We start from the raw sequence: 16,304 nt of genomic DNA, 5'->3' as shown, positions 1-16,304 counted from the left end.
TGCATATGAGTAAAACCATATGATGATTATCCTTCTCTGATTGACTTATTTAATTCAGCATCATACCCTCCAGTTCCACCCACATTGAAGCAAATGGTAGGTATTCATCCTTTCTGATGACTGAGTAATATTCCATTGTGTGTGTGTGTGTGTGTGTGTGTATATATATATATATCTCACATATTCTTTATCCATTCATCTGTCAAAGGACAGCATGGCTCCTTTCACAGTTTGGCTGTTGTGGACATTGCTGCTATGAACACTGGGGTGCATGTGTCCTGGCATTTCACTACATCAGTATCTTTGGGGTAAATACCCAATAGTGCAATTGTTGGGTCATAGGGCAGCTCTATTTTTAACTTCTTGAGGAACCTCCACACTGCTTTCCAGTTTGCATTCCCACCAACAGTGCAAGAAGGTTCCCCTTTCTCCACATCCTCTCCAACATTTGTTGTTTCCTGTCTTGTTAATTTTAGCCATTCTCACTGGTGTGAAGTGGTATCTCATCATGGTCTTGATTTGTATTTCCCTGATGGCAAGTGATGCGGAGCATTTTGTCATGTGCTTGTTGGCCATGTGTAGGTCTTCTTTGGAGAAATGTCTGTCCATGTCTTCTGCCCATTTTGTGACTGGATTATTTGTTTCTTGGGTATTGAATTTGATAAGTTCTTTATGGATCTTGGATACTAGCCTTTTATCTGATACATCATTTGTGAATATCTTCTCCTTTTCTGAAGGTTGTCTTTTAGTTTTGTTTACTATTTCCTTCACTGTGCAGAAACTGTTTAACTTGATGAAGTCCCAATAGTTCATGTTTGCTTTTGTTTCCCCTGTCTTCATTCATGTGTCCTGTAGGAAGTTGCTGTGGCCAAGTTCAAAAAGGTTGTTGCCTGTGTTCTCTTCTAGTTTATGGATTCTTGTCTCATATTTAGACCTTTCAATCATTTTGTGTTTATCTTTGTGTATGGTGTAAGAGAATGGTCCAGTTTCATTCTTCTACATGTGACTGCTCAGTTTTCCCAATACTATTTATTGAAGAGACTGTCTTTTGTCCAGCGGATAATCTTTCCTGCTTTGTTGAAGATGATTTGACCATAGAGTTGGGGGTCCATTTCTGGGTTCTCTATTCTTTTCCATTGATCTATGTGTCTTTGTGCCAGTACAATACTATCTTGATGATCACAGCTTTGCAATACAGCTTGAAGTTAAGTATTGTGATGTCCCCAGCTTTGATTTTCTCTTTCAACATTCCTCTGGCTATTCAGGGTCTTTTCTGGTTTCATAACAAATCTTAAGATTATTTGTTCCAACTCTTGTGAAGACAGTCCATGGTATTTCAATAGGGGTTTCATTGAACGTGTAAATTGCTCTGAGTAGCATAGATATTTTCACAATATTTATTCTTCCAATCCATGAGCATGGAATGTTTTTCCATCTCTTTATGTCTTCCTCAATTTCTTTCATAAGTGTTCTGTAATTTTTAGAGTATAGATCCTTTACCTCTTTGGTTAGGTTTATTCCTAGGTATCTTATGGTATTGGGTACAATTGTAAATGGGATTGATTCCTTAATTTCTTTCTTCAGTCTCATTGTTAATGTATAGAAATGCAACTGATTTCGTATCCTGCCACATTACTGAATTGCTGTATGAGTTCTAGCAATCTTAGGGTGGAGTCTTTTGGGACACACAATATCATGTCATCTGCAAAGAAAGAGAGTTTGATTTCTTTGCCAATTTGAATGCCTTTTATTTTTTTTTGTTGTCTGATTGCTGAGGCTAGGACTTCTAGTACTATGTTGAATAACAGAACATGAGAGACTCCTAACTCTGGGAAACGGACTAGGGGTGGTGGAAGGGGAGGTGGAAGGGGGGGTGGGGGTGACTGGGTGATGGGCACTGAGGGCGGCACTTGATGGGATGAGCACTGGGTGTTATTCTATATGTTGTCATATTGAACACCAATAAAAAATAAATTTATATAAAAAAAACAGTGGTGAGAGTGGACATCCCTGTCGTGTTCCTGATCTTAGGGGAAAGGCTCTCAGTGTTTCCCCATTGAGAATATTTCCTATGGGCTTTCCATAAATAGCTGTTATGATATTGTGAAATATTCCCTCTATCCCTACACTTTGAAGAGTTTTAATAAAAAATGGGTGCTGTATTTTGTCAAATGCCTTCTCTGTCTCTATTGAGAGGATCATATGGTTCTTGTTTTTTCTTATTGATATGATCTATCACATTGATTGTTTTATGAATGTTGAACCACTCTTGCATCCTAGGGATAAATCCCATTTGGTCGTGGTGAATAATCCTAATGTACTGTTGGATCCTATTGGCTAGAATCTTGATGAGAATTTTTGCATCTGTATTCATCAGAGGTATTGGTCTGTAATTCTCCTTTTTGGTAGGGTCTTTGGTTTTGGGATCAAGGTAATACCTCATAGAACAAGTTTGGAAGTATTCCCCCCATTTCTATCCTTTGAAACAGCTTTAGTAAAATTATTATTTCTTCTTCAAATGTTTGGTAGAATTCCCCTGGGCAGCCATCTGGCCCTGGACTTTTGTGCCTTGGGAGGTTTTTGATGACTGCTTCAATATCCTCACTGGCTATTGGCCTGTTAGGTTTTTTATTTCTTCCTGTTTCAGTTTTGGTAATTTGTAGGTTTCCAGGAATGCATCCATTTCTTCCAGATTGCCTAATTTGTTGGCATATAGTTGCTCATAATACATTTTTAAAATCATTTGTATTTCCTTGATATTGGTTGTAGTGTCTTTCATTCATGATTTTATTAATTTGAGTCTTTTTTCTTTTTAATAAGACTGGCTAGGGGCTTATCTATCTTATTAATTCTTTCAAAGAACAAGCTCCTGGTTTCATTGATCTGTTCTGCAGTTCTTCTGGTTTCTATTTCATTGAGTTCTGCTCTAATCTTTCTTATCTCTCTTCTTCTGCTTGGTTTAGGCTTTAATTGCTGTTCTTTCTCCAATTCCTTTAGGTGCAAGGTTAGCTTGGATTTAAGGTTAGCTTCTTCTAAAGACCTCCCTGACAAAGTTAGACAATCCAGGACAATCTCTCTTTTCAGTAATTCAAACTCAACCATTAGTAACCAATCATGGGAATGATAATCCATTATATTCATTGATCCCATTTAAGGGGTGGGATTATATAGAGCATGTATGCTGGGGGCAGGAATAATGGGAGACATCTTAGAATTCCTCCTTTCCATTCCTTACTCTAAGTTGCAATATAATTGTGTATATCTTTGTATCTTTCTCCTAATGTATTGCTGATCCCTGCAGAGTACCTGGACAATAGTATCTGTTTAGGATTTTTTAATAAATTAGTTTAATTCTTTGGTTGTCTTGATTGAATCTGATCCCCTTCATTTACTAATTTATCACCCACATTTACAAATTAGTCTCCATTGTATATTCACATTTGTGAAATTCAGTTGTAGTTTTTCTCTTGTCACTATTCCAGATATCTGGGGTTGAATTGTATTTAAGGATTCTGGCCTCCTGTGCAATTGTTCCACTGGTGTTTCAGATAGTGTCACAATAAGAAATAGATGGCAACACAATTCAGGATAGTTCAAGGTTGGTTTAATAAAGGTACTTCCTATGCAGTTGTCAGCAGGATGGAAGGAGACCACAGAGATAGCTGAGCAACAGTCGGAGCTGTTATTAACTCTAGGCCCAAGGGACATAGAACAGGAGAAGTTCTGTAATATGCAAGGATAGTGTAGTGGGTTGAATAGTGGCCTGTAAAAAGATATTTCCAAGTCCTAAACCCAGAACCTGTGACCTTATTTGACAAAAGAGTCTTTGCAGATATAATTAAGGATCCTGAGATGAAATCATCTTGGTTTTAGGGTAGGCTCTAAATCCAATGATAGGTAACCTTCTGAGAAAATCTAAGGAATGTTTGAGACAGAAGCACATAAAGGAGAAGACAATGTGAATATGGAAGAAGAAAATGGAGTGATATCTGCAAGCCAAGGAATGCCAGCAGTCATCAGAAGCTAGGGCAGACACATGGGACAGATTCTTCCTGAGAGCTTCCAGAAGGAATCAATACTTTGATTTTGGACTTGTGGCATCCAGAACTGTGGAAGAGTAGATTTCTGTTTTAAGCCACTAAGTTTGTAGTAATTTGTTGTGGTAGCTTGGGAGATTGATACCAATGGTGTGATGGGGGGCAGGTTACTGCCAGTCTGAGGTGACCCCAGAAAAGTAGGAGCTAAAAGTTTTTATTAAACTCTAATCTCACTCTTATCCATCATTTTCCTGGGGCTTGTCATTGGCCAGATGTTGCCTGAAGCCAGAGGATAAGTTGCTCAGTGATATGCTATAGACCTGGGCAGTCTCCTGAGAGAGGAGGATGGATGTAAAAGGTGGATTTAGAGGGGCAATCTGAAGTACATCTCTTTTTAGCTTTTAGGTAGGGTAACCATAAATCCCAATGTGTCTGTGGCAGTTTGGTTTTTACCTGTTGTCCCAGGGCAAATCTTAATTTTGCCTTTTCTTTCTCAGTTGTCCAGGTTTGAATGATAAATTTTATATGGTCACATCAGTTATATAGGTTAAAATCCAATTGGATTAGTATCCAAATGGATATAGAGTTTTCTATGAGATATGTTAAGTGAAATGAGTCACTACACCATCAGGATACCATCCCTCCTGATTGCCCTGTGGTCCTGACCATTCTTGAAAGTGTAAGGAGAAAAATTAAGACCTTCTGAGGTTGACAAGAACATACCTGTCTCCAAAATCTGGACCATAGACCCCATATTTTTTGGAGTTAGTCTTTTTTACTTCATCTTGGATATCTTGATGTCACGACATACAGATGTCCCCTGTTCTTTTTAATTCCTGTATTGTACTCCAGAATTTATTTAACCATTTCCCTACTGGTGAAAGTTTATTATTTAAAGTTCCTGGTAGAAAAACAATGCTTCAGTGATCATTTTTGTATATGTTCTTTGTATAGATGTGAGTATTTTTAGAATGGATACTGCATCAGAGTCCCTAGCTACAGACAATTCTGGCTAACCTGAGAAAGAATTTATTTAATAGGTTATGTTCGTTCACATAATCATTAGGTTGGCTGGAGAAAAAGATTGCAGGTTAAGTATAAAGGACCAATGCCCAGAATCACACTACTGAAATGGGCTTAGGTTGCTGCTTTTGGCATTGACCCCAGAACTACAGGGCAGACCAGCATAATGATGCATATAAGTTCCTGTCTTTGCCACTACTCTTCTACAGAATAGAAGCTCCATGCACAGATGATTTCCTTACATTACTCACTTGTGAGTTGAAGTCTTAAGTGGGTTGTCTACCTGGTCACATGCCTGAAATCTAGCTAGCTACAGGGGAGGCTAGGGATTAAACATAAAAATCTACCAAAAAGACAGGCCTGATAATGTGGAAATTGTTCAAAATGTTGGGAGTCTTTTTCAAAGATGGTGTTAGGCTTCTATGTCAGATGTCCACTGCAAACAGCAAGAGGTGGAATTGTTTGTTTAAAGACTATGTCCACTCTAAATTCTGGCACACTCTGCTAGACTGACTTCAAGGAAATGTAGACAGTGTATGATGTTATCCAGCAATGGATAGTATTGTTTAATACTTTTGATGATTTTTGACAACCTGACAGTGAAAAAAAGATCCTTTTAAAAAAATCCTCTTTTTCTTAAAATTAGTTAGGTTAACAATTTAAAAAAATGTTTGTTAGCCATTTATTCTGAGACATAGTAATTTCTATCTTCTGCCCATTTTTTTATAGTAGGTTGCTTTTTTGTTAATGTTTGAACACCTCTATATATTCTGGGTATTGAATTGTGTTTTTTGTCTATTTAATATGTTGCAAATACTCTTCACAGTGTCCCTTTTATCTTTTTCTTACATCTTTTAGTAATAGGAAATAAAATGCGTAATTTTTTCAGAGTTTATTTTTCTCAAGAAAAATTTTCATATCTCTTATTATAAAATGCCCTTCAAGCCCTTCAAAAATTTTTATACTCTTGTTGCTCATGTTTAATTTTTCAGGCCATCTATAATTCTTTTTGTGTGTGTGTTTATGAGGTAGAAACTTAAGCTACTGATTGTTGCTTGTTTTGTTTTGTTTTTCCAAGTGGAGAGAGCCAGTTATTCCTCACATTATTTGAAGAGCCCATTCTTAACATGTATTTAACTCTCCCACTACATATTTCTGTTTCTGGAGTCTCTGTTACATGACACTATGTTGATTTAAGGTTCTATAATGATACTTGCTTGCTCCTATACCGCGGTTTATAATTATTGAATACTTATAATGTATTATAAAAGCTAGTAAAACAGTTTATTCCTCATTGTTTTCTTCTAGGAAAAAAAAGGCCTAGGCTCTTCTCTATGTTTCTTTCCCAGATATATTTTAGAATAGGTTTGCTGAATTCCATTAAAATCACATGGAGAGGGGATCCCTGGGTGGCGCAGCAGTTTGGCGCCTGCCTTTGGCCCAGGGCGCGATCCCGGAGACCCGGGATTGAATCCCACATCGGGCTCCCAGTACATGGAGCCTGCTTCTCCCTCTGCCTGTGTCTCTGCCTCTCTCTCTCTCTCTCTCTGTGACTATCATAAAAAAAAAATCTCTTTAAAAAAAATCACATGGAGAATGTTTTTGATTGGAAGTACCTTTAATTTGTGTTTCTGTAAACACAGGTATGTTACTTGCAAGATATGTTTTTTTTTTTTTTTAAAGGTTTTTTATTTATTTATTTATTTACGATAGTCACAGAGAGAGAGAGAGGCAGAGACACAGGCAGAGGGAGAAGCAGGCTCCATGCACCGGGAGCCCGACGTGGGATTCGATCCCGGGTCTCCAGAATCGCGCCCTGGGCCAAAGGCAGGCGCCAAACCGCTGCGCCACCCAGGGATCCCTGCAAGATATGTTTTATGGTATTATGTTAGGAGAAATTCACTTAACTATTAAAGATTTCCTTAGCAGTTTAGAACTGAGGCACACATAACTTGTTAAGAACAATGAGGTGTTTTCTGTATTTCTTCATCACTTATCATGATTATATTTAAAATGGCAATAATAAATTGGAAGACCCCCCCCCCAAAAAAAAAAAACAATGGCAAAGGACTCAGGAGTTAGGTATAACAGGAGAAACAAGAAGGATTAGAAATACTCAAAGAAACATGTTGTCTCAGGCTCTGCTCTGACCTGTTCCTAGAAATATAAGCCCTAGTCAGAAGTTCAGGGGCCCATCAGCGTCTCCAAATCCCAAAGAGCCAGAGAGGCTCTAGATGCAAGTGAAACTTTATTAAGCATCAACCATGTAGAGGACAATGTTATATCCTGATATATTTGCAAAGCAAATTAAGTAACTAGTATATGACAAATTTTCCACTCCTAAGGAGCCTACCTTTCTGTGAGACAAAACTTCCCCATGAGAAACAGGACACAACTGAATGTATCAGCTGCCTGGGAAAAATAGCAAAGCAGAATTAGATGAGTTCTTGGAGTTCCAGGTCAAAGGAGCATAAGAAATTTCTCTGGAGATGGAATTTTTGGTGGTAGCAGTGCAAGGAGATTTAATGCTAAGTATAAAATAACTCTGTGTACTAAATATGTGACTGGCAGTAACTTTTTCTAAATCATACACCATATTATTTGGCAAAGGCACAAGTATAGCATATAATAAACTATAACCTAGTAGATGGCTGGTGGGACTGGTGGTAAACAAGTAAGCACCTTGCTTTGGCTAGATTAGAAGTCAGGGATAAGACATGTGATGGCATTTAATGAAAATTTGGCTTATGGAAACTTGAATAATTGTGATATGGAAGTACTGATTCTCACTGTCTATATGAAACCTGAAATATGAATCTACCCAAATTTAAAAGTATACATGAGATTCTTATCACTTCAACCAGGTGAGATAAGTGAATTGTACTGCATCTGTTCCACACGGTGTTGTCCCTTTAGTTGGAAAATAGAAATACCCAACATTGCAGTTTTGATTGGTGAGAAGTCTTTATTCCTTAAGTAAAACCTGGAGAAGTAGCTGGTGATGGCATAACTGCTGGACTCTGCTCTCTCTTTGAAGGCCTCCCTTCTATTACATCTTCTGCCCCCCATAGCTCTTCTTGCACCCTTACCTTCCCACCCTGGTGCCCTCCCCACTGCTCCATGAGTCCCATCAGCAACTCTTTCTCAGGCTCCTCTCTCCTCATCTCCTCAGCAATTAGACATTCAAGGGGAGGAGATGTACCAGTAGATGGAGATCAGCTGCTCTCCTTCATGGCCATTACCTTCACTGGAGACCAAAAAGGGTGCAGTGCCCATATCTGAGAGAACCCACAAGGAGGCAGATGGGTGGACAGTGTGCCAGGCATTCTAGGCCCTGTGTCAGGAAGAGCTTTTTGAAAGGAGAAGAGCCTGCTCATCTTTCTCTGACTGCTCCACTTCCTGCAGCAATTTGTAAAGGGGTCCTACTGTGCCCTTGTGATATGGAGCTTCTTTGGATCCCATCAGCTTCAAGCTGGGGCAGTGACAACGATGCCAGAGGGCAGAGAGGCCATAGATTCCCAGCAGACACAAGGCATTGATCATCACATGCCAACAGAAGAAGGTGGTGACAAACATGATGTCACTGATGTCATCATCCTGCCATGGGTAGCCAGTGACTGGCCTGTACAGAACAAAGCCAGCCTGCATCAGCCAAGAGCCCATCATCAGAAACAGAAAAGCCTCAATCAGCAAGAGTTGAAATGTGTCGGGAGTCCACAGCTCTATAGTCAACACCAGCATCAATAGGAACACCACCAAGATGAGCAGATAATGAATCTGAAGCTCTATCCCTGTTGTGTCCTGGACATGTGATACCAACAAGAGCAGGAGCACGTAGAAGGTCAGGACCAGGGTACCTTTTTCTAGAAGCACACACCTCTGAGGCAGCAAATTCCTGCTCATGACATCTACACAGCCATTGAGGGTGAGGAGGATGAACATGGTGAGATGCTGCCACTCTTTGGGGTACAGAAATCTCGGTGGGTACTTCTTGTCCATGAGCACCATCCTATCATCAAGACAGAAGACCACATAAACTGTTAAGATGGAGCCAGTCACCATCTTCAGCAAACCTCCGTAGGATATTCTCCACAGCCTGGCCCATCTTCCCTTATTCCTGGGGGGGCATGAAAGATAGAGGAGTGAGTCACTGACTATCATGGCCTTAGAGACCACTGCGGCCTGATACAGTCCATAAGAGAAAAGATATAGCCCTGGGTATAAATGACCTATAAACTTTCCCATGAAATTACAGGTCTGTTTTACTACAGGGTGAGGATCAAAACTCAGGGTCTCTCTGCTCTCTTCTCCGTTGAGGGCCCTTCAAGTTTTCGGCTAACTTCTACCTACTTTTATCATCTCCCTCTGCCCACTGCTCCCAGAGAGAATGCAAAGTTCTGGACAGGAGCCTATACTTTTGGTGATGTGAGTCTCATTGTTCCATTCCATTCTAGGACACTGGGAACAAGCTGACTTCTGCCAAAAAAAAAAGATGAATATTTAATATTTTCTAGTATACACCTATAAGAATGTGTGTTCTCATGAGCTCTGTTTTTGGACTTTTGAGATGCTTCTGGTCACACTGTCCTTCTCTCCTAGAGCTTACTTTCTTCTGCTCCTGTCTAGTGTTTAGAGGAGCAGTAGAGAGGTACATGAACTGGAGATTACCCAGAAAAGGTCTGACTTACTCACCAAAATTTGTTCATCTTTTAAGAACCCATACTCACATCTTTGGCCATAAATTTTAAAAGCAAATATATTATTCCCAGATATGGAAGTTTATAAACATTTTGGGATATGCTCACATATACACACACTGAGCATCTATCTAGCCTCTTCATTTTTCTGTAACATACTTAGGGGACTACCAAGAAAACCCCTCCTGTCCCTAAATCTCTTTCTCGTGAGTAATCGATAAACTTGAAAAGCCACTTTTTGAGATCAATTTTGGGATGTTAAGGTGTGATTTGTTAAAATGTAGATATGTTTAGACAGGTAGATTCAGTGAGCTACTTATATTTCATGTGAATTAGCTCATCAACTTTATTTTCTAATTATCATTTGCTATGTGTCTAATATATATAGGTAGAATAAGTCCTAGGCAGTAGATGACAGCCAGTTGATCTGAGGCAATGCATCTAGGGCAAGAGTCTTCATTTAGAGGGGATGGTAGAGAACAAGGTACAGGGAATGTGAGGCAGGCCCTTGGCACACAAGTGTTCTGGGTTTATTGCAGGAGGTACATGGAATAGGAGTTACTCTGAGAGTGATAGGTATGTGGAGGAGGAGGAAGTTCATCATTCAACATGAAGGGTGCTGACATCACAGTCTTCTGCATAATCATTTGTCCTCAGGGTAGAGCAATGCTTTGGGGCAGAGAGGCAGCATCTGTATGCTGATATTACCCCCAGCGGGGTGGAGGAGTGTTTACACCCAGGTCACAGCACTGACTCTGAGCCCTCACCACTTATTATCTCTCTTTCCTACACCCACTTAATATCAGAAAAAAAAATCCAATCTGTCCATGCCCTTGAGGATGAAGGCCATTTCTTGATAGTGGGAGAATGAGGATTTGGATGTGAAAGTGCTGTATGAAAGAGACATGAAGATTGCTTTACAGAGGGACTTGAATTCCTTATTCCATTTTAATTTCGACTTTCCCTTCTTACACAAGTGTGGCATACATTGGCCAGCAATTCACTCTATTCATTTCCTTTTTTTTTCCTTTGTGCACTGATAAACTACATTTTGCACTCTACCTTGCAGTTAGATGTAGCCTTGCAACTGACTTCGAGACAATGAGGTATAAATGGAAATGATACAGATTACTTCCTGGTCTCAGCTATAAGATCCTCCCTCACATACTCTTCCATGTTATTTTCCTTTCTCTGGCTTTATACAGAATCTCGCAGCTTAATATATGTGGAGAATGGAGGAGCCCTAGGATGGAAAGAACAGGTTGCCTGGATTACTCCTCCTAGGAAACCAATATGTTGTTCAGGAACACTCATTTTTTAACTATATATAAACAAGGAATGAACTGTTTTTCTTGAGCAATGGAAATTTTCACATCTGTTTGCTATTGTAGCTGTAATACCCAACCAAATGCAGAACTAACACACAGCTTTTATAGAAAAAATTAGACAAATTCATAAACAAAATAAGAGAAAAATAAGCACCTGCAGTTCCAAACCTGATGATAACTACTGTTAACACTTTTCTGTAAAATCCTAGCTTTTGGGGGGAAATGACTAAAAATTAAGAGACCAGGATCACAGTCCCAGTTCCCCTCTAATTGGCTTCTTGAAGAAAAGAAAGAACTGTGGCATCTATGTTCTCTAACTTGAGGGGGAGAGAGAGAGAGAGAGAGAGAGAGAGAGAGAGAGAGAGAGAGAGCAGATGGGGAACAGGGGAGAGGGGAAACATTTGGGGATTTTGCATAGAAAGGAGTGTTTTGTCACCCCCAAATTTTTCCTTTTTATCTAGTGGTCAAAACACCCAGGAAACCTCAAGGAGCTGAATTCTCAGGGAGAGAAGGTACAGAAGGAAGCCAAGAGTATGACATTGTAATAGAGTAGGATAGGGAGGCAAAATCTCTGGTACTCTCTGTGGTTCTTGTCTTGTCCTGGGAAATCATTGAGCTGCCCTGAGGGAACTAGGTCTCAGTACAGCAGAGCCCATTGCTCCACTATTAACCATCAGCAAAGAACCAGTGTGTGTTTCTGAGGAGCCCAGTTCTACCTAGAATGGACTGCAAGTATCAGAAAAAGACTGTTTGGCGTCACTAGTAATGTTATCTCCAGCACCTCCATGCTGTGGGTTTAATGAACATAGTAGACATTGAGGAACAAGCAGATGCCATTCATCTCCTGACCACCACATTTATCTCCATGTTTGGCCACTCCTGGCTGCTGTGAAGCAGTGGTCAGGGGAAGAGAGAAATTAGCAGCACTGACCCAACAGCAATGCGAGGTTGAAAGTGGCACATATGAGGACAAGTAGCTCCATTTAAGGTCTCATCTGGGATGCTCAGGCCCCCCACCCTGGCTAGACCCCAGCACTGCATGTTGTTCATTAAAACATGAACATCCTGATCTCAGGCTGTGAAGATAGGAATCACTCTTCCCAACCCAGACACTGCCCACAAGTAGCCAAGAAGGAAGCCAAAGGTGGTGAATGATTAGCAGAACTGGCAGACAGCTCCAGAGTCTGTGGACGAGTGCCTGGACAGCTGTTTCATGAGGGAAACTCCAACTGACCATAAGAGCCCATGGAGTTCCTTCATGTCCTGGCTGTTCCACACTGAGATGCCCCTCAGACCTGCCCTCCCACCCCCATTCTCAAGGGGCCACTGGCACAATCACTGCCACTTGTCTGGTACGAAATGCCAGAGTAAAGCGAGAATATCCTCAGGAAGTTAGTGAACATGAATTTACTAAATACTGTGGGATAATCTTGTCCTCATCAAGCTTATGATTAATTAATTAATTATGTAGTACCCACAGATACACACACACACATAGAAAATATACAATAATTACAGAATTAATTAGAATTAGAGAATGGCATGCTGAGTGGTGTACAGAGTGCATTTTAGAAGATTTCAGTGACAGTTGTTGTTCATGAGGGAGGTTCAAGTTTAATTAGAATCATCCCTAGATATGTTCTAGAAAACTGCCAGTAAGTCAGGGAAGGTTCTAGTTCAGATTCTTTCAAAAGACTTTATACCAATTTTCAAGGAATCCTTCATTTCTTATCATTATAGGGCTCATACAGCTAAGAAACCAGGGTGGTATATGGTTTCTAGAGTGGCATGGTCAATCAAGTGCTTTTCCCACCAGTCTCTAATGCTGAATCTAATGCACTTGTAGGAGAAGAAGTAGGACTGGGATGGGACTGGGAAACAGGTGAGGCTGAGTTTACTTTCCTGAGATTCTAGGTTTAATATATAGCTTGAACATCTGGAGATGGTGTAAGTAGTCTGCTAGATTGGCTGATTGAAAGCTGGACTTCATGGTAGCTTACGCTCAGTGAAGTAGACATATTGAAATTTCCCTGGCAAACTCTAAAGAAGCACTACCGAAGAGAACTTTCTGCAAGGATGGGGATTTTTTATAATCTGTCCTGCCAATATGGTAACTTCTAACCAGCTGTGGTTATTGAGCACTTGAAATGTGGCCAGTGCAACTAGATAACTGAATTTTTTATTTTAATTGTTTAAACATAACAAGTCACATGTGTATAGTAGCCATTGTATTGAATGGTACAGTTCTAGTGTAGGAAGTCTGAAGGCTCAGGGAAATGGCCAAAACACTGTTTTTTTTTTTTTTATCTAAGTCCACTCTAGCTGTATCCCACAGGTTTTGATATATGGAGTGCTCTCATTACCATTCACTTTTCAATAATTTTTACACTTCTACTTTTATTTTCTACTTAATCCAAAAGTTATCTAGGAAAATATCTTTTAATTTGCAAATTGAACCCTTTTAAAATTCCTTTTTATGTTGATGTTATTTCTGCTTTTTAAAAGTACGTTGTTTTTCTTTATAAATGTCCCATGAGAGATATTTGAGTATTTGATATTTCTATTTGTTTTGATATGATAACTTCTGAGATGGCTGTAATATGGTTCTTGACTATGACTCTGGGTTTGTTCACCCTCTTTTTATTTCTTTGTTTTTATTTCATGCATATAGCTGCCCTATATTAATACGTTAAATTCATAATTGTCATATCTTCTTGGTGAATTGAATATAATGGAAAAAAAACATATTTGTTCCTTTTAATTAATGGTTCTCATCTTTAGTTTTCTTTTGTCTGATATTAGCATTTTAACATCTATTTTCTTTTATTATTTTTCTAGTATATTTAAATGCCTATGTTTTCAACCTTCCTGTGCCCTTTGTTTAAGCATGCTATGTATTTAGCTTAACTTTTTATTTTAATGTGTTCTGAAAAATCCATTACTTCAACAGGGGAATTTAAGAAACTCACTCTTATTGTGATCATTGATATATTTGGACTTTTTTTTAACCTTCTAGTTCATGGTTCCATGGTCGTTTTTTGGTCCTGACCCCGGTTCTTCTTTTGAAAGTCAATCGGAGAAGGACAAACATTATATGGTCTCATTCATTTGGGGAATATAAAAAATAGTGAAAGGGAATAAAGGGGGAAGGAGAAAAAATAAGTGGGAAATATCAAAAAGGGAGACAGAACATGAGAGACTCCTAACTCTGGGAAACGAACTAGGGGTGGTGGAAGGGGAGGTGGGCGGGGGTGGGGATGACTGGGTGATGGGCACTGAGGGGGGCACTTGATGGGATGAGCACTGGGTGTTATTCTATATGTTGGAAAATTGAACATCAATAAAAAATAAATTTATTAAAAATATTTTCATAGAAATAAATTACATTTACTAGAATTAAAATTTCTACTGAAATAAACATATGTTGTTTGGAATTGAAGGTTTTGGGACTTGAGATTGGTGACACATTACTGTATTTCTGTGTTCTCCAACTTTCCTCACCCTTTGGTCTCCAGCTTTGTTAAACTTTATAAACAATCCTGTAGAATCTTGGAAACCTGATGTGCCACCTGGCATGTCACATAAGGCAAAGTTGTCCTTGAGTTCTTGTAGCACCAGCAGTTGATGTGACAACCTCTATTCCTTTATTCCTCATAAATAAATTTTTATATATGAAATTTAATAAAAATCATGGCCTCACCTCACCAGTACCTCATTGATTCAAAGCCACACTATTGGATGCACCAGTTATTGGTTAGAATCTTTCTTGACTGCTAAGAAAGACTAGAAAATTCTGAGATATCCTAAGAAACAATAGAGTGAGGCAGTAGTACCAACTCTGCCATGGTTGGACTCTCTTATCCCATGGTTGGAATTTCACTTATTTCCCGTAAGTATAATATGGGATTGATAATAGTATCTCCTCAGGGGGTTATTGTGAGGATTAGAAAAAATAATCCATGTAAAAACACTAGACACAATCCTTGATACACAATAAGAACTCAGAAAATGGTACCTGACATTGTTAGCAATTATCTTAGTTCATACCCAGGACTCAAGACAAAACTATTTTCATACAAATTGCTGTTTCTTTATTGCCCTTCCCCTTCCCTGGAGGAGAGCAATGGAGCTCCTTGAAGACTCTTGAAGAGACATAATCTACTTCTCTTGGTATTGTTAGCATCCTGAAAACTGCCCGAAGATGTGAATCTGTGAACAGAGAGGGTTTGGGGTTTAAACAGGTGCTACAGGCACTGGCCTTGTACTGGCAACCCCTGTCCTATGTTTACATTTTATCTGCAGTTGCTGCATTAAGAAGACCTGACCTTAATGAAATATTCAGTCCTAGATCTTTTTATGTCCCAAATTAACTTTAATGAGCAAACAGGGAAAGATCAAGAGGCTGCGACTGGGACTTAGGGGAAACTTTGAAGCAGAAGCCAGAATGGGGTAGATGCCCTCTGGAGGTGGGCCAACGTTTGCTTTTGATGACAGTGAACCTTCAGATCTTGTTCATTTGAGCTGCAAACAAGGGGCTCTGAGAAATCAGTATACCTGAGATTTTATCTTTTGCAATGCCTCTGTGTTCCTCATTCAACAAACGTGTTGAATACCTAATATAAGCAAGAACTGTGCTCTAATGCTTTTATTATATGCTTTGAGTAATAATATCAAGGTGAATAACACACTGTCATTGCCCTCAAGGATTGTATGTTCTAGTAGAGGAAATAGGTGCACACAAATGGCAGCATTGTATGTTGGGGGTGCGGGGAGGAAGACTGTGAGATGTCACAAAAGAGGTACAGATTTCCATTAAGTCAAGGAAAAAGCAATTGCCTCCACCTCAGAGAGAACCAAGACTGCTATATGCAGGAAGTTAAATCAATGCTACCCTTTAAGAATAGTGGGATCTGGACAGTGGTCTTTCCAGTGGAACACACTGTGAGAACTGGCAGGGAAGTCCAGGGAATGTTTTGGTAATAGCAAGTTGTCCCTACTCTGTTTCTTCTATCTGTGTGTTCATGAGAAAATCTCTTAATCAGTTCAAGCCTCAGTTTTCCCAGGGGTTAGTTCTATCTACTCCTCAGAATAACTGTAAAGATTAAACAACTTGTTTTAAAATAGGTAAAGATCTGGATCATCGTATGTGCTTGAATAATGGTAATGTCCCTCATGCCAATTTCTGTTTCTCTCTTTTATTACAGTCCTTGAACTGGTGA

General features: G+C 39.4%; 1 protein-coding gene across 1 annotated transcript; it reads right to left on the bottom strand.

Annotated features, from left to right (window-relative positions):
• Positions 1–8,399: 8,399 nt before the first annotated feature.
• Positions 8,400–9,305, bottom strand: LOC129505797 (transmembrane epididymal protein 1-like). Its single transcript, XM_055319033.1, has one exon. The coding sequence runs from the start codon at positions 9,303–9,305 to the stop codon at positions 8,400–8,402; it is 906 nt and encodes a 301-aa protein (XP_055175008.1).
• Positions 9,306–16,304: the final 6,999 nt, after the last annotated feature.

The sequence above is a fragment of the Nyctereutes procyonoides genome, unplaced genomic scaffold (genome assembly GCF_905146905.1).
Source record: "Nyctereutes procyonoides isolate TBG_1078 unplaced genomic scaffold, NYPRO_anot_genome, whole genome shotgun sequence".
Taxonomy (NCBI): Eukaryota; Metazoa; Chordata; class Mammalia; order Carnivora; family Canidae; genus Nyctereutes; species Nyctereutes procyonoides.
The sequence above is the reverse complement of the archived record's forward strand: the minus strand, read 5'-3'. Positions and strand labels throughout refer to the sequence as shown.